This window comes from Myotis nattereri (genome assembly GCF_964212035.1).
Source record: "Myotis nattereri genome assembly, chromosome: 12".
Taxonomy (NCBI): Eukaryota; Metazoa; Chordata; class Mammalia; order Chiroptera; family Vespertilionidae; genus Myotis; species Myotis nattereri.
Genome location: NC_138087.1, coordinates 76135180 through 76158759, shown reverse-complemented (window position 1 = coordinate 76158759; position 23580 = coordinate 76135180). Strand labels below are relative to the sequence as shown.

General features: G+C 48.8%; 1 protein-coding gene and 1 long non-coding RNA gene across 2 annotated transcripts in view; one reads left to right on the top strand and one right to left on the bottom strand.

Moving 5' to 3' along the window:
- Positions 1-10768, bottom strand: part of MVB12B (multivesicular body subunit 12B) — a 141502-nt gene extending 130734 nt beyond the window's left edge. Inside the window, exon 1 of the mRNA XM_081103898.1 lies at positions 10631-10768. Coding sequence (XP_080960024.1) covers positions 10631-10690 — 60 coding nt within the window. The 5' untranslated portion in view covers positions 10691-10768. The remainder of the gene's footprint in view (positions 1-10630) is intronic.
- The window catches only part of LOC308528315, a 28638-nt gene continuing 14921 nt past the window's right edge, over positions 9864-23580 (top strand). Inside the window, exon 1 of the long non-coding RNA XR_013996688.1 lies at positions 9864-10297. This is a non-coding gene — a long non-coding RNA (uncharacterized lncRNA). The remainder of the gene's footprint in view (positions 10298-23580) is intronic.

The window sequence follows — 23580 nt, the reverse complement described above, 5'->3', positions numbered from 1 at the left end:
CCTGCTGCACACACACACCCCTGCTGCTGCACACACACGCACCCCTGCTGCACACACCCCCCTCTGCTGCACACACACCCCTGCTGCACACACACACACCCCTGCTGCACACACACACACCCCTGCTGCACACACACACCCCTGCTGCACACGCACCCCTGCTACACACCCCCCCCCCCTGCTGCATGTGTGTACAGAGCCCTGCGATCCTCACGAAGCTTTCTCAGGCTGCTTCTCCACCGATGCCCACACCAAACCGGGGGGTGGCTGGGTTGCATTGTCCCTATGGTACAGGAGGGCAAGCTGAGGCCTGGCGTTCTGACACCATGCAGCTGGCAGAGGCAGAGCCTAACAGGACCTCTGCCCTCCTTCCCCGCCAGGTCTGCTTCCCATGACTCTGTGCAGAGGGACGCCGCCATCCCATCCCATATCCGACTGGAAAACCAGTTTCGACACTAATTATAGTAAAAATGGAAAGCCCTTCTTCCTCTGGCCATAGCCCAGTAAGTGAAGCAGGGGGAGAGAAGTACAGCAAGATAAAAGTAACGTGGGATTAATTTCCCTCGGACCTCGTTTCAAGATTCAGCATCTCCCTCATAAATAATTTACAACAATAAAAATGAGCTAAGGCCATGTTTGTGTAGGGCGGAGGTAAATTGAGGCCTAATGAGGGAGATCCGAGCGCTGCACAGAGGGACGAGGCTGACGCATGGTGCGGAGCGAGCGATCGACAGCACACAGGGGCTCCATTACAGCTGCAATCGCAGACCTACGGGGGGAGGGAGCAATCTGAGAAACTTCTACCATCCTGGCTGTGGCTGCAAGGCGGGTCTCTACAGCGAAAGCCAAGGTGGACCCAGAACTTCAGATGGCAACAGATGCTGAAATTACTGAGCATCACGGGACGGAGCCGACATGAAACTAAGTAGTTTCTCAGTAAATGCCAGGTAAGGATGAAGGTGGCGGCAGCACCTGGGAGCTGGGTCTGCTCTTGGGCGTGGAGAGAGTGTGGTGGCAACACTGACCTTGAGCTTATCCTCCTAATTGAACCTCCTGGGCCATCTGGTCCCAATCCCCATCCCAATCTCTACCGTCAGCGCCCAGGCAGCCTCTGCTAGATCATTTGCGAGTCTGGGGGGCTGCAGAGCTTGGCTCTGGGCAGCTCTTCCTGTATTCTGCAAGGTGGGAGTGCGTGTGTGCATGTGTGCATGTGTGTGTGTGTGTGTGTGTGTGTGTGTGTGCGTGCGTGGGCGCACACATGCCTTGCATGTACATACTAGGACCAGCTGGGGTCCCGTTAGGGTGAGGTGTGTTTTCCAAGCCAGAGGATTCTTTCCATGCCATGCCGGATGGATACGATGCGACAACACAGGGCGGAAGAAGAAAACCGCTTCCTGCTTCTGCCTGCAATGCTGCAAACAGTGCCTGGGGGAGGCCCCCGCTCCCAGCACTGCAGCACCTCGCCAATGCTGTCATCCCAGGTTCACAGAGAAATGAACTTTAACTATAAAGCCCCTTCATACAGACAGCACACTGCTCCCTTGTAGCTGATCAAAGAATCACTACAACAGTTTGCTTAATCCCTAAAAGTCAGCAGTGCTGGGCTTAACTGATGCTGAACATTGTTTCAGAATCAAAGGCGTGCCTCCGGCCCCAGTCTGGGAGAAAACTAAGCTACTGTATCACAGTTGAAAACTCAGGGGAACTTTGATATCATCTCTGTTTAATTTCCCCGGCCCCGTGAGCCTGGGGTTTATCTCATTTTATCAACTCCTGTACTGAAATCAAACCCCAACTAACAGAGCTCAGACCTCTCTCCACTGAGGCCCCTTTAGCAGCGGGGTGGGGTGCAGACCGAGGAGTTTAAAGATGGGGGACAACACTGCAGGGGGCCGGGAGCGGGGCCTTCAAAGGAGGAGCAGCAGGAACCCCGACGTGGCTTCCCTGCAGCTCAGAAGCAGCGCCAGCCAGCACTGCCCGCAAGGCTGAGGCGTGACTTGCACACAACTTTTGAGGAGAGTAATTTCAAACTATTTGGGGGGCGGGAGGCCGGTTAAATTGGGCTACTGTAATTGAAATGACAAAAACAGTGGGTTAATTAAGTCCCCACAGAAGGACAAAATTGCGATCAGCTTGTTTGAAATCCAAAGTCAAGGGCACAAAAGACATCCAGTGTCTGCCCACAGCGACCAGCTTGCAGGGCCGGGAAGAGCAGTGTATAAGTATTTTACTCGCAGTGGGAAATGGCCTGAGAGCAGGGTCTCACTACTGAGAGACTGCCAGCTTTGCCTGCTTCCCAGCGGCAGTGGGGGTCTGCAGGAATCCATGCCCCTGTCTGTCGCCCAGGATAACGGGTATCTTTCTGCTGGTAAACTTAAGCAGGGCGCAGAAGGACACTGCCCACCCCACGAGAGGGAGCCCATGGCCAGGCTTCACCGATGCACCCCTCAACACACACACGGGGCCACCTCCCTTACAGCCAAGGTGCAGAGACCTACCTCCATGCAGCACCCCGGCGAGTGGCCAGCCTGCTATCAGCAGACGGTGCACAGGCTGACGGGCGTCACTGTGGACTCAGGATGGCATCCTGGTGCTTCCTGCACTCTGGTCTGGACCACTTATCTAGAGACCAGTCAGAAGCCAAGTCACTCTGACAAGTGCTGTTGAGTGTGGTCTGGTGGCAACAGCCACAGGCTACTGGGAAGGCTGCTAAGATACTGGGAAACGAAAGCAAATATTTTCCTAAGCATACCTCGATCAAAGAATTTTCCAGCTCAGGCACTAACAATGGCAAGCACTTCCTTTCCCCCAGTAAAGGTCTGCTGCTTCCAATAGAAGAATCTGGTGTAGAAACACATCCACGCCATCTGACCTATGATTAGATTTACATTAACCACTTGATCACCAAACAGATTTCCTATAAACCACGTGAGGCAGGCCGGGGGTTCAGGTTGCGGCAGCCCAGTACAGTACAGTGCTAGATCCCGGAATTCACTCCAAAAATAAACCCGGGATCAAGTTCTACAGCACTGCAGTGGCCCAAGTCCTGCCCCTCCCAAGCCTGACTCTGCAAAACCGGGGCTCCTGGTGCTGGTGGGGGGAGTGGCATTCTCCAGAACACTTGAGCCCTGCACCGACTTGCCCACATGACTGCAAGTGGGGGTTGTCCTGCGCACTCCCTTCAGGTCATGAAACTATCCCAGGAGGCCCCAGAGCAATGCTCTCTTGATGTTCAGTGACATGAGTCACCCCTTGCCCTGAAGGCTACAGTGTCTGCAGAGAAAAATAATGCCAATTCATCTCAACACCAGGCACATGGGCCCCCAGGCCAGAATCATCAGGACACATGGCTTCAGGTCGCCAGGCCCGCCCATCACCACTACCACCCCCTCCAACTTTCACATGGATGTTGAGAGTTTCCTTGCATACATTTGGGCATTTAATCATTCTACCCGTATGCTGGTGACTTCCAAAATACCTCCCGAAGCTAGGTGTGTATCTAGTGTCTGTCACCAACTGCCTGTCCCATGAGTACCTCAGACTCACGGGCCTTGTCGTCCTCCCCCTGGAGGGGCTCCCACACTCCCAGAACCTATCAGGACCCGATGCAAAGCAGTCAGCCCACAAATGTGGAGGGAGCACCTCGGCGCTGAGCATGGAGGGAGGGTGTGCACTGATGAGGATGGGAAACCCAGCAATCCGGAGCAGGAGTCCCCAAACACGAGCCTAAGAGTCACCTGGGGGGTTTGTTAAAACAGAGTCTTGAACCCACTCCCAGGTACTGAGTCAACATGTGTAGGAGGGAGCCCGAGAAGCTGCATTTCTAACAAGCCCCGGGGATGCTCAAACAGCGGGCCCACAGCTGGCCAATAACAACTCTGAAGATGGCAGGTGTTCATGGGGTGTTTGATGACTGACTGAATGAGTGAACAAATGAATGGAGAGGCCCTGAAGGTCACCTGAGGAACAGCCTCAGAACGAGAGCCCGTCGCCCCCTCTGCAGCACAGGTCCCCTCATTCCTTCCCTATGACACTCCCCCCACCATTCCAAACCTGGGACACACCTTCCACTCAGCCCCAAACTTCCCCAACTGCCCAGCCAGACAGGTGCTGTCCCTGAGCATTGTGGTGCAGTCCAAGCACACGGTCAGTGCACATACATGTGCACACGCGAACACACACCCTCGTCACTCAGGTTATAACACACTTTCCCTAGAACAGGGGTCCTCAAACTACGGCCCGCGGGTCACATGCAAATATAAATACAAATATTGTATTTGTTCCCGTTTTGTTTTTTTACTTCAAAATAAGATATGTGCAGTGTGCATAGGAATTTGTTCATAGTTTTTTTAAAAACTATAGTCCGGCCCTCCAACGGTCTGAGGGACAGTGAACTGGCCCCCTGTTTAAAAAGTTTGAGGACCCCTGCCCTAGAAGAATGTAAGTTGTTCCAAGGTGCTATGTTCACCAGGGCCTGACTCATAGTGGGTACTCAATAAATGGTTTGGATAGATAGATGGAAGGAAGGTGGATGCATGAAGTTCCTACCATCCCCTCAAGATCACCCATGTTTCCCTGGGTAAAGGAGGGCACCAGCAGCCCATGCAGGACACACAGCACAACTGCAGGACGGCCACCTGCAGCGGAAGGGAGGCCCGGCAGCACTCTCTGCAGTTTCAGTTCACGCCGCTGGACCGGGGCCTGGCAGTGGCCGGCGGAGCTCCGGCTGCCTGCACAGCAGACTCGCCATGGAGTAAGGACTACAGCTGCCCATCCCAACCCCTGGGTTCTGATTTAACTGGTCTGGGGCCGAGACTGGACAGTGCCACGGTGCTGGGTGATACAGTGACAAATAGAAAGGGACTACCAATGAGGGGACACTGGCTTCTGCCTGGTGAGCCACGGAGACGCGACGGAAGAGCTGCCACTCCAGCGGCCTCCCTGGAAGAGGGAGCGTGCACGTGGAGAAGAGAGGGGACCACAGGCAGAAGGCGTGGCATCAGCAGCAGTGTGAGCAAACGCGGACGGTTGGGGGAACCCTGACTAGCAGATGGGCTCTGAAACAAGCCTATGAAATGTTTAAACCAACCAACAAACAAAACAGTCTGCACGTCTCTGCTCTTTCTCAGGTCTAAGCAATGACACAGGCCTACAGGAAGGAGTACCCAATGGCCCAAAGGAAAAATTGCCAAGTCTTCCGTCCATCCTCTCTTGTAACTGAATGCTTCTCAAATCCATGCCACTTCCTGCAGACCCCCACGCGGCCTCCTCATGCTATTAGCTCAGTGGGAGCATGGGAGGTAAAGGAGAGGAATGAAAAAGCTGCAAGCTTCGGAGTCAGAGGGACCCAAGTTTGAATGCCAGCCCTGACACTTACAGCTGTGTGGCCCCAGGCAAGCTAACTAAACTGGGCCTAAGTTTCCATCCCTATAAAACTGGGATATGAAATAATACTATTTTCTCTGCAGCGTTATAATATATATAAAGAACTTGCAGAACTTGTATAAAAGATACACACAATCCACAGTGAAAAAGACAATTTACAGATTGGAGAAACATTTGCAAACAATATATCTGATAAGGGATTAAAATCTAAATCTACAAAGAACTCCTATAACTCAACAACAATAATAACAACAACAACAAAAACCCTGAAATGATTAAATGAAAAACCAGGCAAAGGACCGGACTAAACATTTCTTCAAAGGTGACATACAATGGCCAGCAAGCACATGAAAGGATGTCCAACATCACAAATCAGTAGGGAAATGCAAACCAAGGGCATAATGAGATATCTCCTCATATCAATAAGGATGGCTAGTATCAAAAACAAACAAATCGGTGTTGGCAAGGATGTGGAGAAATGAGAACCCTGGTACACTGTTGGTGGAAATGAAAATGCAGCTGTTGGGGAAAACAGTATGGTGATTCCTCAAAAAATTTTAATAGAATTTCTATATGATCTGGCAATTACACTGGGGATATACCCAAAGAATTGAAAGCGTGGTCTCGAAGAGATATTTGTACATCCATGTTCCTAGTGACACTATTCACAAGAGCAAAAAGGTGACAGCAACCCAAGTGTCCAGGACAAAGGAATGGATAAGCAAAATGTGGTATATCCATACAATGCAGTATTTATTCAGTGTTAAAAGAGGAAATTGTGACATGCTACGATATGAATGACCCTTAAGACGTTATGTTAAGTGAAATAAACCAGTCACAAAAGTTTAAATACTTATATGAGGCATTCAGTAGTCAAATTCATAGAAATAGAAAGTAGAATGGTAGTTGCCTGGGGCTGGAGGAGAAAATGAGAGTTATTTCAAGAGTATAGAGTTTCAGTTTCTCAAGATGAAAAAGTTCCAGAGATTAGCTGCACAACATGAATGTACTTAATGCCACTGATCTGTACAGTTAAAAGTGATTAAGATCGCCCTAGCTGGTTTGGCTCAGTGGATAGAGCGTTGGCCTGTGGATTAAAGGGTCCTGAGTTCGATTCCAGCCAGGGGCACATGTCTGAGTTGCGGGCTCGATCCCCGGTGTGGATCAATGATTCTCATCATTGATGTTTCTATCTCTCCCTTCCTTGCTGAAATCAATTTAAAAAATAAATAAACTGTGAAAAAAAGATTTTTAAAAAATGATTAGGATGGCAAATTTTAAGTTATGTATATTTTACAACTTTTTTAAAAACGCATCTATAGCCCTGGCTGGTGTGCTCAGTTGGTTGGAGCATCTTCCCAGATATGGAAAGGTTACGGGTTTGATTCTTGGTCAGGGCATATACCTCAGTTGCGGGTTCAATCCCAGGTTGGGGTGTGTGCAGGAGGTAACCAATCAATGTGTGTCTCTCACATCGATGTTTTTCTTCCTCTCCCTTGCCCTCTCTCTTAAAAAATATAAACAAAGATATCCTCAGGTGAGAAGTCAAACAAAAACACACATCATGAATTGTGGTTTTCAATGTCAATAGGCCTCAGTACAACCCGAACTTTGTTTCAAACATGCAGATTTGGGGGCCCCATCCTAGGTATTCTGATTCCGGGTCTCGATTTGACATCCTGGAATCTGCATTTTCCTAAACATCCTATGGCTGTTTAGCTCATTATGTATTCATTTATATATCTCTCCTGAAGGTCAAGGGATATTCTTTGAACACTTTGCTTTATTGATCAGTATCCTGGTTGTTGTTTTTTTTAAGTAAGTGTGTGTGTGTGTGTGTGTGTGTGTGTGTGTGATGACCTGGTGTTGTTGGCTCTAGCCACAGGCTCAGCAAGATGGCCCTCCAGTCCTCAGGCAAGTGTGGCCCACAAAGCTCCAGTATGTCACCCCTGGGATCCAGGTGCCCGGGCCTCTCCCATTTCAGCCTGGACAAGCTCTGCATCTCCCCACAAGTGTATCCTGTAAACCAACATGGCCACACGACGGCCCCAACAAGGAGCTGGTGGCAAGCACACCCTGCAGCGAGTGCCTCTACTTCCCAAGCAGCCGGGGAGAGATCTGCTGCGGGCAACCCCCTGCCAACAGCACAGACGATCCAGAGAAACCACAACCCCCGCGTGCAGCCCGGCAAGCACAGGCCCAGGAGAGCCCCTGGGGCCAGTGAAACGTCGGCCAGGGAGAGCCTCCGCGTGAGCAAGAACCATGAGCAAGAACCGCCGGGGGGAGAGGCAGCTCCTCAAGGAACCCAGGCCTCCCTCCCACAGCCTCATGAGCAAAGGAGACTCTGCTCGCTCAACCGCAGCCCGCTAAACACAGTGTCCCAGCCCACCACGTCCAGCCATGTAGTCATTTGTGATCTTCGTCATCATAATAGCACCTCTGACACTTCCCACGTTGGCTCCAACACCATCATTACTTTCCAGTGTGGCAAGGATACGCTCTTTCGGCATGAAGCATGCAGTACTTCAACCTGCGAGGGCGGAGGGGCCTGGACGTCTGGATTCGGAGGCCCTAGAACAGTGATGGCGAACCTTCTGAGCTCGCGTGTCAGCATTTTGAAAAACCCTAACTTAATTCTGGTGCCGTGTCACATACAGAAATTTTTTGATATTTGCAACCATAGTAAAACAAAGATTTATATTTTTGATATTTATTTTATATATTTAAATGCCATTTAACAAAGAAAAATCAACCAAAAAAATGAGTTCGCGTGTCACCTCTGACATGCGTGTCATAGGTTCGCCATCACTGCCCTAGAAGCTGATCTGCTGTGAAACCCAGATCAAAGCACATCCCCAACCCCACCCCTTCCAAGACCCTGAGAGGGGATCCCGCAATACGTATGATCATGCAGTTTTTGTCAAATGTACTAAAGGGAGATAGTCTTGTATTTCTTTTTCTTACAGCCACTCCCCCCACATGCATATTGTTTCAATGGCAGACCCACAAAACTGGGGTCTGTCCCCAAATTCCACTTAAATTTATCGAGGACCGCACATCCTCCACAACGTCATATGGACTCACGTACATTAGCTCATTCAGCCTGGCGGGGTAGGAATTATTCTTAAGTCACTTTATCAAATAAGGAAGTAGGGACTCAGAGAGGTTCCATGACTTGCCTAGAGCCGTGATTGGCAAACTGCAGCTCGCGAGCCACATGCGGCTCTTTGGCCCCTTGAGTGTGGCTCTTCCTAAGCCTTAGGAGTACCCTAATTAAGTTAATAACAGTATACCTACCTATATCGTTTAAGTTTAAAAAATTTGGCTCTCAAAAGAAATTTCAATTGTTGTACTGTTGACATTTGGCTCTGTTGACTAAATGAGTTTGCCAACCACTGGCCTAGGGTCACCTGAGTTCCAGGAGGTACGGGGAAATCCAAATCCAAGCCCCTAAATTCAAGCCCAGTATTCTTTCTACTCTACCATCCCTTCCAGGTTGCCCTAAGAAGAGCTAAATAACAACTAGAAAGGCATTCCAAAAAAGAAAAAGAAAAATGAAGCTACTCTTCTGATTAATCAGTTAACAAACCCTTGATAATATCCACTAACTTTTATTGACCTGCGGCAGGCATGAAGCTAAGCGCGACTCTTGTCTCATCTCATTTAATTCTCACCCTAATCCTGTGAGAGAGAACGAGCATCGCCAGCCTCACTCTACAGGCGAGGCAACTGCGGCTCAGAAAAGCTCACGAATTTGCCCAAGAACACCCAGCGAGTAGGAAAGCCAAGGTTTCCAACGGGGCCTATTTCAAAACAGCACCCTGCACCTAACATGCACGGCGCACTATTGCAGCTGGAGTGGGGGGAGCGCACCAGCTGGATGCAGGCGGGGCAGGGAACACGCCTTCAGCATCCATCAGGAGTGTGGCCAAGAAGCTGGAAGGAAGGAAGGAATGAAACATGTGGACGAGCGGAGACGACTCTAGGCTCAAGTGAACCCGTAATTGCCATGTCAGCGGCGTCACCTGGGTCCGGGGGCCCAGGTCCCAGCAGAGGCCCTGTCTCTCCGAGGTCCCATTGAAATATTCTATGTGTGGCACCGCGTCCCAGCGCGCCCGGCACGATTTCTGGAGGGCAGGAGAGGTGTCACGCATCTCGGGGCGCTCCCCTCCCGGGCGCACGGAGGTTTCCGGTTAGTCTGGGCGTCCACGGGGCTTATCTCCTGACTTTTCTCAGGCTTCTCTGGTGCAGCTGATAAGATGTCCCAGCCCCGTTAAAACGAGATGAGACCCCGCCAGCTGTCGGGAAATGCACAATGAGATTCTACTGAGAAGGAACCACCAGAGACAAAGGCCGCTGAGGAGGCACCGGCCTGCTGTCTGCTTTTGTGGCAGAAAAATCGGAGTGGGCGCTGCTTCTTGCTGGGGGCGGGAGCGGAGAAGGGGCAACCAACGGCCATTTGCCTTCTGCCCCACGCCCGGCTGAAGAGGCTGCCGAGGGGCAGGGAGCACAGGGTCACCGCTCTGATTTGGGGAAAGTGATGTGTTGGAAACAAAGAGGACAAAGATGCTCAGGGGTCTGCCTGTCTGGGGGACCTGGTGTCCCCCCCTCCCCCCCTGCCGCTAGGCCATAGCTCTGGTCCCATCCCCTTGCCCTCGAGCCTCACTTGAGCTGGAGCGCCCGTGGGTGCTCATCCGGGTGAGCACCCCGGGTCTCCGGCGCCCAGGCCCGGCGCTCATCTTGCAGACAGGTGCCCTGGCTCCCGGGTGCCCGGGTCAGAGGAGGCCACACCCCAGACGCCGCCCGAGGCTCAGGTGCAAGCAGGGCTGCACCCACGTGACTCCAGGGAGCTGGACCCTAGGCCGGGCCGGACAGACCGCGGTCCGCAGGCGGGGCCCGGGCCCGGGCACAGGTGAGCCGCCTCCCCTCCCTCCCGCCGGCCGGGCTCCCGGGAGGCGCCCTGCCCGGCCCTGGGCGCCGCGCCCCTCGGTCCCGAGCTCCCGCCGCCTGCGCGCTGCAAGGCCGAGCGCACGGGAAGCCGCGGCGCAGGGCCGGGCAGCGGCCGCAGGGCCTGTCCCCGCGCGGGCCGGGCACCGAGCCCGCAGGCCTCCGCGCGTCGCTCCGCCCGCCCGCCCGCCCCTCGGCCCGGGGCCCGCGCCCGCCCGCCCGCCCGCCCGCCCGCCCGCCGGGGCCGCAGGGCCGGCTCGCCCAGCCCCCGCCGCCCGGCCGCGCGGCCTCACTTAACTGTTCCCCGCTGGGGCGGCGGCGGGTCCCGGCTCCGTCTCACGCAGAAGCAGCTTCTCATCGCCCGGGCGGCGCGGGAGGGGCCGGGCCGGGGCCCAGGCGGCGGGGCCGGCGCCGCAGCTCGAGCGCGAGCCTCCCCGGCAGCGGCGGGGGCGGGGCGCGGCCTGGCGGCGACCACGGCGGCGGCGCTCCCCGCGCGGGCCGGGCTGCGGGCCTCCCGGCGGCGCCCCAGGCTGGCTCGGGCGCGAGCGGGGAGTGGGAAGCCGGGGACTCGCGTCCGGAGCCCGCGCCGCCACCCCGCCTCCCCGCCGCCCGGCCGCCCCCCGCCTGCTGGCGGCCCCGTGCAGCCCCGGCCCCCAGGAGCCCGGGACCCGGCGGCCCCTCCCCCACGCTGGCCTCGCCGCGGACCCCCAGCCGCGGGGCGCCCCTAGGCCTGGCGGTGCCCTAGACCAGCCGGCGCGCTGCCTCCTCCCCCTGAGCCCCGGCCTCCGGGAGCCTGGGAGAACCGTGCACACACCGCACACACCCGCACCCCACACCCCGCGCCCCCACATACACACGCACACACACACACAATATGCACGCACACAGGGGCACCTGGCCCACCCAGCCCTTCTAGGCTTTAGAAACCCAGGCCAGTTCTTGGCTCAGCTCACTCCAGTCCCGGGCACCCTACCGCCCCACCTGACCCAACGCAAGCTCCGTCAGACCCCAGAGCCCACGGTTCATCCCAGGCCTCCAAACAGACCCCCATCTCCTAGCAATTGTCCACATGCCCATATGCTGGGCAAATGATTTACCCACGCAGGCCCAGAGCCAGCCTCAGGGAAGCATCTCGAACAGGTTCCTATAAGGCCCACGGAATCGTTTGGTCTGGCCCTGCCAAGGCATTAGGGGTGAGTTAGTTAAATGTTTGACCAACTATAGCAGGCTGATTTTTAAGGTGATAATTTTTGCATGGCCCACAAAGGATGTTATAAATATCCAGATAGCCCTTGGCAGAAGAAAGGTTCCCCACCCCTGATCTAGTAGGAGGGGTGTAAGCAGAGGTGCCTACCCTCCAGCACTAGGGGAAAGGGACAAGCCAAATACGCCCTGCACAGCCCCAGCAAGGCACCCCACGCAGGGGCCAGGTGCTACTTGAAAGCCCTCTGGTCACAAGGCTGGAATATCTGAAGCTGAGCCCATGCAGGAGTGACCTGCATCAATTTGCTAATGCATCAAGTCCCATTTTCACACATTCTAGGCTTTTCCAAAACAGCTGTCTGATCCTAAAGAAAAGGGTGCCAAGCAGAATTGGCTGTGGAAGAAGAGGTCCCGTGGGGAAGCCGTGCAGGTGTCTGTGTTGCTCCAATGGCACTGGTTCAGAGGGTTTCACCGGCAGATTCCAGCAAACCATTCACGGACAGACAATCCCTATGCTATTATCCTGGAGCCTTGGATAACCGTTCACACACCCACGCCCCCACATGCACACAAACGCACACACAAACACACACAAATGCACACACAAACACACACACAAATGCACACACAAACACATACACACACAAATGCACACACAAATGCACACACAAACACACACACAAACACACGGTGGACTCTTGCAGGGGCACCTGGCCCACCCGTTATTTAAACGGTTACACAGGGAAGAAAAAAAAAGTTTTCAATGCCATTTCTCAAGTTCAGCACAACCCGATACCCAAATCCAAGAGAGATAACACCAGGAAAGAGAAGGGCAGGTCTATATAGAACACTAGCTCCCTGAGAGGCTAATATATATTTTTGGCAGTCAAATAATTTGAGGAAATGGTGCATACCATTTATAGTCTACTTTTTGGAGAATCACAATAAGAATTAGTATATGAAGGTCTATGTGAGACACAGGAGTGAAGAAACCTGTTTAACCTGGCATTTCTTAAACTCATCTGAGCCAGGACCAGAAGTTTATTGATCAGTCTCCAATATGTAAATCACTGCTATAGACCAACCCACTTCAGTATATAGTAGTTGTAAAACTGAGTAAAATTTTAGCAATTTTATTCAGTAGTTTTACAAATCCAGCTTGCTGAAAAACAAATAAGAACCCACCAAGAAGAAACAAGATTTATTCCAAAAATACAAGGATAATTCAATATTAGGAAATCTGTAAATTCATCGCATTGTTAAAGAAAAAAAAAATCACAGGATCTTATCAACAGGATAGATGCTTGAAAAATATTGAATAAACTTCAACTACTTATAAATTTTTAAAAACCTCTTAGTAAACTAGGGAGAAAATTTAAACATCTTAGCATGACAAAGTTTATTTATCAACAGCCATCAATAAACATTCTAATGGTGAAACACTAAAGGTATTCTCATTTAAGTAAAAAACAAAACAAGGATGCCTGCTGTAACTGCTAAAAACTGTAGCCAATGCAATAAAATAAGAAAACTAAATAGGAAATACAAATATTGGAAAGGAAGAGACAAAATTGTCATTATTTCTTCATGATGTAAGTGCATACATAAAAATTGAAGAGAATTAACTAAAAATTTTAGAGGTTTTGGTAAAGTGGCCAGTTATCAGGTAAGCATCAAAATCAATGGCTTTCCTAAATACTAAGGGAAAAGCCTTCTTCTCCGTATTGAAGAACTTCGCCTTTCTCCACCCTGGGGAGGATGAATGATTGTCTGATTCGTGAGTTTGGGAGAAGGAATCAGACAAGAATAGATGCTTCTGAGTTCTCTTTTTGGCATTGTCTGATGGCATGAAGCAAATATTTTCATGTACTCTCCACTGTGTAGTAAGTTCCTGGGGTAGAGAGATAGTGTTGTCCAGTAATGCCTGCTACTATAGAAGTAAATCTATCCAGTGCAGGGGGAAATACAGAAAGCCCCACTTAGCTACAGTTGAAATGCTATAGTTTCCAGTCAGCTTTATTAGTAATAAAAGAAGTATTTTCATTTCCTATGTCTCTTTCCTGTAACTATGCCTCAGTGTCTTCCAAACTAAAAGGAGAGAGCAAAGTATTGCTTATAGGAACCCCTAAATAAAACACTAAATACCAGTAATTTCTACTCAAAAAGTATAGCAATATATATATATATAATATATATATTATATTATATATATATTATATATATATATATTTGCATTAGCAATGAATACTATAAAATACCTAGGCATAAACTTAGCAAGAAATAGTAAGGCACAGAAAGAAACTATAAAAGCTTACATAAGGACATACAAGAAGTCCTTAATAAATGGAAAAGTGTAACAAATCTCGGTGCAGGAAGTCTCAATATTGCAAAGATGTCATCTCTTCCCCACTCAATTCATAAATTTAATCCAAATCAAAGAACCAACATGATTCGGGGGGCTTGGGTACAATGGAACATGACAATTATTTTCAAACTTATCTTGATAAATAAATATGGGGGGAAATCCAGGAATTATTTTTTTTGAAATTGACCAATTATATTATTATTATGATAACACTACAATAATAATAATGAATACAAAATATAATGTAAAATTTACATTTTGATATGGTACAGCAGTATTGTGTGTAGAAATACACACTTTTATCATATATCAAATTCCCTGTTTATAAATGCTTTGTTTTTATTCACTGATCTATATCTGTACTCTTAATACCCAACTCCGAGCTATATTCTCTTGCCTAGACCACTTCAATAATTTCTTTACTGGTCTCCTGGTTTTGCCTCCAGCCAAACAATGGAAAATAGCAACCAGAATGATCATGTTAAAAAAATAATAAAATGCAACAAGTCACTCACTTGCTTAAAGCCCTCCATGGCTTTTCATAACATTCAAATGCTCCAACGTGACATACAAGAGCTCATGGTGTCTGGACCTTGCCTGACCCTCCACCTTCATCTCAGCTGCTCTAGACCCACGGGTTTGCTTTGAGATCCTTAAATATCAAAGCTCTGTCCTCCCTGGGGATTTCACCTGGAGCGCTCCTCCTCTCCATCTTTACAGCGTCTGGGCCCTCTCATCCTTAACTCTCAGCATCAATGTCACCTCCTTTGGAAGCCTTCACTGGTCATCTAAGTAGGTCCCTGATGTTTTCATACCCCATCAGTTCATTCTCTGCTTATCACTCATCACAATTTGTAACCACCTCCTGTTTGTTCACCTGTTCCACTGTCAGTCTCCCCACCGACTAAAAGCTCCGCCAAGGTATCTGTCTGTTAAGCATAAATGGGCCACCCAGACTAGCCCCTCAGTAAAAGATAGATGTGTCAACACTTAATATGTGCATACCCTTTGCCCATGTCCAATAATGATCCAAAGTAAACAATCAGGCAAGTGCACACAAATGTATGTTCAGGGATAATTATTTCAGCATTGCTGATAATGGTGAAATATTGAATATATCCTAAAGGTCTAGCACTAGAAGACTGAGTCATTAAAAAAATGACATAGAAATATACCATGGTATTTTGTTAAGTAAAAGAGGCAGGCTATAGAACAGAATGTATTTATTCTACCAGCCCATTAATTTTATACTTAATTGTGGTTATGTGTAAAATACTTGGGAAAATGTACACCAACATTAACAGTTTAATGGCAGCTATATCTGTGGGGAAGATAGAGACTTTATTTTCTCTTTCAGCATATCTATATCTACATAGCTTAGAAATTTGGATGCAAGTAACAGAACACCCAACAACAGTGGCTTGAACAGTAGGCCTTGACTTGACAGGCCAGCAGTCATCTACCTCAGTCTTCTTGTTGGAGGAGAATGAAGACATTAGGAACATGCCTTCCATCCTTTGCTGACATCCTCGGGATGGTTGTGTTTTATGTTTGCGTTTGTTGCCTCATGGGCACAGATGGCTCCTCCAGCTCCAGAGTCATGGCCTCCTCTCCCATGGCAGGAGATTGGGTGGGAAGCAAAATCTCTCCCAGAAACTCCCCAGCAGACCTGCTAAGTTCACACGGGCCAGAAATGGGTAACATGGCCACTCCTAACTGCAAGGGAGGCTAGGAAATCGGCTTTATCGATGATGGTCATCTCCTGAGGCTGGTTATATTGTCAGGCCAATAAAAACCCCCGTCCCCTTGGACAATAATGTGGAGGTTCCTCACACAATTGAAAACAGAACTCCCTGTGATCCAGCAGTTCCTCTTCTGGGTGTATATCGGAGGGCATATTTGCCCTCCCCTGTTCACTGAGGCATTATTTACAATAGCCCAGACATGGGAACAACCGGGTGTCTGTTGACGGATGAATGAACAAAGAAAATGTGGGATATAGATGCAACAGAACATTGTTCAGCCATAAGAAGCAAGGCCATCGTGCTATCTGTGACAGCATGGGTGAGCCTTGCGGACATGATGCTAAGCTGAAATAAGCCAGACAAAGACAGACAAATGCTGCGTGAGCTCGCTTATATGTGGAATCTACAAAAACCAAATTCACAGCAACAGAGAGTAGATTGGCGGTTGCCAGGAGTCGGGGTGAGGGGCATGGGGAGGTGGGTGAGGGTAATCAGAGGGTATAAGTTTCCTATTATAAGATGAATAGGTTCTGGGGGTGTAATGTACAGCATGGTGACTAGAGTTAACAGTTCTATATTGTATATTTGAAAGTTGCTAAGAGAGTAGATCTTAAAAGTTCTTACCGCAAAAGAATTTTAAAAAATGTAACTGGAAGGTGATGGATGTGTTAACTAACCTTATTGTGGTAACCATTTCACAACAGTGTAATATCAAATCATCATGTTGCATACCCTAAACTTACACAATGCTGTATGTCAAATATATATTAATAAAGCTGAAAAAAAGAAGATTCAAAAAAAAAAATCACTGTTTCCTTATCAGGGAGGAAGGTTAAGATTTAAAAATTTTAAAATAATGAACATATATAACTTTTACAATCAGGAAAAAAATGTAAACGTATTTCGGACGTGATGAGATCCCAGGAGGTATTCAATGCCACAAGCTCCTTGTCCCGAAAGAGAAGTAGGTAGGTGTGGCCACAGTTTGGCGAGCAGGTCCTCTCTGCTTACTAGGTCTCGCCCACGCAGGTCAAGGACCAGCTCGGGCAGCTTCCTGAACCCGAGCTCTCCACCACTCACTTTTGTCCTTCTTCAGGGCCCCCTCCATCCTTACTCCGAGGGTTGTGTCTGGTATTGATCTGTGGGACCCAGAACGGACTGACTCTGCCTTGGGAGAGCGAGAGTAAAATTTCATCAGCTGTCAGCCCTGCCAGCTACACAGAACCTGTCTGTGGTCTGAGGAGTTTCTGATCTGATCTGCGCTCTCCGATTGAACACGGATGCTTGCGGGAGCAGGAGGCAAGCAGGTGGGATGAACGTGTTGTGGGGCAGGTGTATACATGTGGCTGGCTCCTTTTCACAAGAGGTTGACTGGAAGGATGTGAAAAATAAGCACAGAATAACCACAAACGGTGCTGTTGAAACTAAGAAACCATAACCACGTGCAGGATTACCGCAAAAGAATTTTAAAAAATGTAACTGTAAGGTGATGGATGTGTTAACTAACCTTATTGTGGTGATCATTTCACAATAGTGTAATATCAAATCATCATGTTGCATACCCTAAACTTACACAAGGAGGCACCACATAATGACAGACCCACAATGTAATTCTTTCCAGAGCCTCCTTAATCAGGAGGAGCTTGACCCGAGAGATGGCACAAAGAAGGCATTGAAGACACATGTCCATATGTTCACCGCAGTATTGCTTACAATAGCCAAGATATGGAAGCAACCTAAGTGTCCATCAAAGGATGAGTGGATAAAGAAGAAATGGTGCATATAGTCAATGGAATATGACTCGGCCATAAAAAAGAATGAAATCTTGCCATCTGCAACACCATGGCTGGACCTAGAAGGTATTGTGCTGAGTGCAATGAGGCAGAGGAAGACAAATGCCATATGATTTCACGTCTATGTGGAATCTAAAAAAAAAATAAACAAGCAGAACGGAAACAGACTCATCGATTCAGAGATCAGTCTGACAGTTTCCTGTTGAGAGGGCCTTGGGGGGCTGGGTGAAAAATGTGAAGGGATTAAGAAATACAAATTGATAGTAATAGAATAGTCAGAGGGATGTAAAATACAGCACAGGGAGTATAGGCAATAATATTGTAATAACTATGAACGGTATCAGGTGGGCACTAGATTTATAGGGATGATCACTTAGTATGTTCTAGAATATCTATGAGTGGGTTGTACACCTGAAACAAATACAATATTATATGTCAACTGCAATTAAAAATATTTTTTTTTAAATGAAGGCATTGAAGAAAAGCTGTTTCCTTTTCTCTTGAATGAACAGTGTCCGTTCTCAATGGCAGTTGTACTGGTGACTCCCAAATTTATGTCCCTGGCCTGGATTTTCCCTGAACTCCAAACGTGTGTATCCAATCGTCTACCTGACATGCCCTTGGGTTGCTAGTGGGCATCTCCAGTATAAACACATCTGGAATTCAGCTCCTGAGCATCGCTTCCACACCCGCTCCTCCCCCAGTCTTCTCCGTCTCATCTACTAGAAACACATTCTTTCCAGTTGCTCAGCCAAACACCTGGGTGCCATCTTTGCCTCCCCTTTTTCTCTTATGCATCACATCCAATACGTCAGCCTCAAGGCTCAGGATGGTCAAGGAGGTGCCTCTACCGAGGGCCCAGTTCATTTTGATCTGTGGGAGAAGGCAGAGCATGCTCCATTGGGAGGTGCATACAAGTGGGCCAGGCAGGAAACGGTGGGGTTGGGCACAGGAAGGAGGGTGGAAACGACAAGCACAAAGGGCCCAAAAATAGGAGGGGATCTTGCATGGAGATGACAAGGAGGTGAGCCTGACTGGAGGGGCCGGGTGAAGTGAGGCTGGAGAAGTGGGTGGAATTTGGCCAGCTGCTCAGGTCCTGACCAGGGTTCTGTACCTGCCCCCAGCTCTCTCTCCAGGTCCCTCCAGGGCCTGTCCCTAATTCCCAATGCATTGCCTGCTCCTCCAGCATTCCCCCAGACTCCCAGCCTTTGCCCATTTGGGCGCCCTTGACTCTCGGCAGCCTTGTTCCTAAGCCTATGTGTTTGGCTCTGGACCTTGGCTGCTGCTGTCCACCCAGTCGTGTAGCCTCCAAGTACCAGTCCACGGGCCAGGCCTTGTCAGTGAGACAGGAATTCCAGATAGGAAGATGAGAAAATCAAGGACAAGGTAGCATTGTAGAAGCAGAATTGCATTTCCGTCTGCACGCTGCCCATTCACAGGAAGATGGCGGGACATAGTGAATGTGTGGGGAGTGTCTGGAATGCTCTGGCTCAAAATGTAAGCCACATGGCGAGCCCAGCATTTATTTTTAGGGGCCGGAGGGGAAAGACACCCCAAACAGGTAAGCAGTTATTACAATAAGAGGCCTGTGAGACTGCCGATTGAGAGCTACAGGCATGGCCACATGATGTGAGCATTAACATGTCACAGTAAAAGAAGATGAGCAGTGACTTTAAATGTGACTCCCAACTTGAAACTTTCGAAGGCGTTCTTTGAATGAAAAGTGGTCGTTTGCCTCAAGCAGCTTCTTACCCATGCAACTCTGAACAGGTCCACAGTGGGTCATGGCACAGGCGTACTTACTTAATGATGATAAAAGCTTCTATGGGCAATTCCAGGAAGCCAATTAATGTATAGTATCCATGTATACCCACTAATGTGTCATGCATGTGCTTGGTGCATGTGTGTGTATGTGTCTGTGTGGGTGAAAAGCTGCCAACTGTCTTTTCTATGAAAGAAATGTTCCTTTTTTTTAAACATATATTTTATTGATTTTTTACAGAGAGGAAGAGAGAGGGATAGAGAGTTAGAAACATTGATGAGAGAGAAACATCGATCAGCTGCCTCCTGCACACCTCCTACAGGGGATGTGCCCGCAACCAAGGTACATGCCCTTGACCGGAATCGAACCTGGGACCTTTCAGTCCGCAGGCTGACGCTCTATCCACTGAGCCAAACCAGTTAGGGCAAGAAATGTTCTTTATTGTGCTATTATTTCCTTCTGGCTTATAAATATTAAGATTTCCTTTATTTTGTGAAAGGACGATGACAGTATAGACTTCTGAGACAAAAATTGCTCTTTGTTAGCTTCTAAATTACTTTGTAATTTACCAATCCAAGATCCCAAAATCTGGGAATCAGGGCCTCCCTGATTAAACTTTGGTTCTGAACTCTGGACCCCAGTTTTGGCCCGAGCGTCCCTCCAGGATACAACTTTCTGTGTTTTTTGGTCTAAGAGGTAAAATTTGCATAACATTTGAAGCCACAAGTGAGCCTGGCCAATGTGGCTCAGTGGTTGAGCATCAACCCATGAACCAGGAGGTCACGATTCAATTCCTGGTCAGAGCACGTGCCCAGGTTGTGGACACCATCCCTAATAGGGAGCATGCAGGAGGCAGCCAATTAGTGATTCTCTCTCATCATTGATGTTTCCATTCCTCTCTCTCTTTCCCTTCCTGTTTCTGAAATCAATAAAAACACATTAAATAAATAAATAAACAAACACATAAAGCCACAAGTGACAAAATCCAAAGGGAAGGAGTTGGGTTACAATTTCAGAGCCGAGTCACAGCTGGGATTCCCACTGCTGCCATGAGTCACATTTTTCACACAGTAACCAGAGTGCCAATTCGAAATATAAATCAGATTCTTTTACTGTCTATGGTAGAGACGGCTGGGGCTCACCAAGGTATCTGTGTGCCCATTTACATTTCCCAGCTGCCTCTGTGGTTAGTTGACCATGTGACTAGTTCTGACCAATGGGATATGAGCACAGTGATGGGTATTACTTCCAGGTGGATAAGTATCTGGTGTGCCTTCCCCATTCTCTCCTTTCCTTCTACCTGTCCCCAGGGAGATAACATCAGGGTGAACTTGAAGCTACAAGATGATGGAGCTACACGATGGAGGCAGGCTGAGTTCCTTAGTTGTTTTAGAGGAAATCCTCCAGACACACAGTAAGCTGTGACATAAGAGTGAAATAAACTTCTCTTGTGGAAAGCCACTGAGATTTGAGTGCTTATTTGTTACTGCAGTGTAGCCTATCCTATTCTGACTGACAAACACCCTTGCTAAAACACCCACCAGTGCCTTCCCAATGCGTTCAGAAAAAGATCCAAAATACTTTCCTTGGCCTACAAAGCCCTACCGGTTGTGCCCCTGCCTACCTCTCGGCATTCCTCTCCTGTCCCTTGTCCCCACATTCACTATGTTCTAGGCACAGCAGCCACTGAAGGCGGCCCAAACGCACCGAGATCATTCACACCGTGGGCATTTCCACTGGTGATTCTTTCTACCTGCAAATTCTGCTGCCAGATCTTACTCCATCTTGACATTCATCTCAGCTGCCTCAGAGAAACCTTCCTTCATCACCCCGGTTGAAAAGCCTCCATTTGTCACTCCGTCTCATCATGTTTTATTTTCATCCCGGTGTTTATCACTACCAGGTATTTCCTTTTTTTAATTTAATTGTTTGTTTGTTTCCCATCTTGCCTGTCTTGTTTACCACTGAGTCCCCAGTGCCTGGTGAAGAGCCTGGGGGCACAGTTGAGGCTCAAAAGATCTACGGTTGTTGTGTAAGTGGATGAATGAACAAATGACACAGCGCTGTCTCTGCTGTCTGCCCAAAGGGTGAGCTGTGCTTAGTAAGCAATGGGACAGTGTTCCTGCTCTCCACTGCTTCCCACAGTGACTTATAATGAGAGCAATTGTTTACTTTGTTCATGAAGCTGGGGGTTGACTCAGTTCTGCTAGACAATTCTCACTCGGGGTGTCTCATGAGCGTACATTCAGATGGTGCCTAGGGCCTGGGTTATTCTAAAGACCTACTCACTCACATGTCTGGCCTCTGGACTGGGAAGACTAAAACATAGGGGTCTTAGTCCACCAATCAGCTGTGTGACTTTAGGCAAGTTACTTAATCTCTCTGAGCCCCAAAACTTTATATGCAAAATAGGATCAGAAATGATAACACCTACCATTTATTGGACACCTACTCTGTCCCAGGCACCATATATGCCCAATTCTTTGTGTACCTGTCTCACATAATCCTTATAACAACCTATTCTGTAGATGTTCCTATCATAGGGCCTACTTATTTTATAGATGAAGAAACCGATTCAGAGAAGTTTAAGTATCTTGCTCAAATAATAGCTAATCATGCCAGAAACTTCTAGTTAGCCCACCTGGTGTGGCTCAGTGGTTGAGCATCCACCTATGAACCAGGAGGTCACAGTCAGATTTCCAGTCAGAGCACATGCCCAGATTGCAGGCTCAATCCCCAGGAGGGGTTGTGCAGGAGGCAGCTGATTAATGTTTCTCTCTCTCTCTCCCTTCCTTCTAAAATCAAATATATATATATATATATATATATATATATATATATATATATATATATATAGAGAGAGAGAGAGAGAGAGAGAGAGAGAGAGAGAGAGAAACTTCTAGTTAATGTGGTACATTATGCCAATATGGGAAATCCCATATCCTATTCTAAACACATTAAAATACTAGATAAAATATAACCTCAGAATGTAAATGCATAGCCGAATTTAAAGCCAAGAAAGAAGATGCCCCAGGTACCAGATAAAGAGGCAACTTGATGTTGGTGAGATGAGCAGGACCCGAGGTTGAGGAGCTGCCTGGGCTGGGGAGCAGCTGGTCCTGTGAACGCAATGGGCTGGAACTGAGCTTTGTGCACAAAGCCAGGGCCCCAGGGAAGTGCTTGCTAAGAGACAGCAGCACCAGGACAACTCAGCCCAGGCTTCTCCTGCCACCGATCCCCCATGAGCAGCCAGAGGCCCCATGACCTTCAGCGGAGCTGGAACATCCAAGTGACACGACTAAGTCAGGCCTGGGGCAGGGGACCGACCTGGCCACGTGATTCCCGCTGTGCTGACCGTCAGCACTGTCGTTTGTTTAAGCATGCACCTTAAACAAACCATCTCTAGACACCCGGGGTTGTCCTTTCTCATTACTATCCACTCTAAAAGTCTGTTAGCTCTGACAAAAGATAAAGAAGAAAAAGGAAACCTCGGAAGGTAAGCAAAGCACTTGTAAATCAATGAAGGGTCATTAGGATGCTCGAGTTGGAACACACTCCTTATCAAAACGTGTAGATTGTGAGCCAAAGCCATGGTTACAAGGGACTTTCACCCTCAAAAAAAATCTGTGCGGAAGAGTCAGGCTGCAAATAAGGCTACACAGCACTCCTTAGGACAACACAAACGGGGGAATCAGAAAGGGAAAAAGGAGCCCGTACAAGGACATTTCTGGATTCTGGCAGGTTCAAGAAGACATCGTCATGGTAATTAGAAAGTACCATTCTTAGCAATAAAGGCAGAAATCTACCCATCAAAATTTATGGGGGGGGGGGGTGGATTCTGCCCACTGGTCTGCAAAAGAGGCCAAAAGACTTGGCATTCGCCTGGGCCAAGAGTAGAAAAGAAAACAGGAATCCAGGGCTGCACCTGCTCCAGCTTTGTAAAGCCTGGAGCCACGGAGATCGACCCTGGAGAATTAATAAGCAACCTCGCCTGGGACCACAGAGAGCCTTGGGATGCCCAGTGGAGGCGAGCTTCCCACTGCTCTGTGGATCCGACCTGGGCACGAGGGACTCCCAGGGGAACAAGCGCTCCTTAGTGTGAGTTTGGGGACAACAGTGACAAAGCACTCAGGGAAACAAGCCACCAAGACAAAGGCCCTGTGGGTACATCCAAGGGGCCATTTGTACCCCAAGACCCGAGAGAAAAGAACAACCAGAAAGAGCCGTGCGTTTCAACCTGTTCAATGAAATCAAAGGAGGAATGACACGTAAGGCAAGGAGTGTAAGGAAAATCGGCCAGTGTGGGGCAGAGCCGATATTCGAACCCAGGTCCGCAGCTGAGCCAGTCCAATGCGGGCACCTCGGGTCTGCATGTCGGAG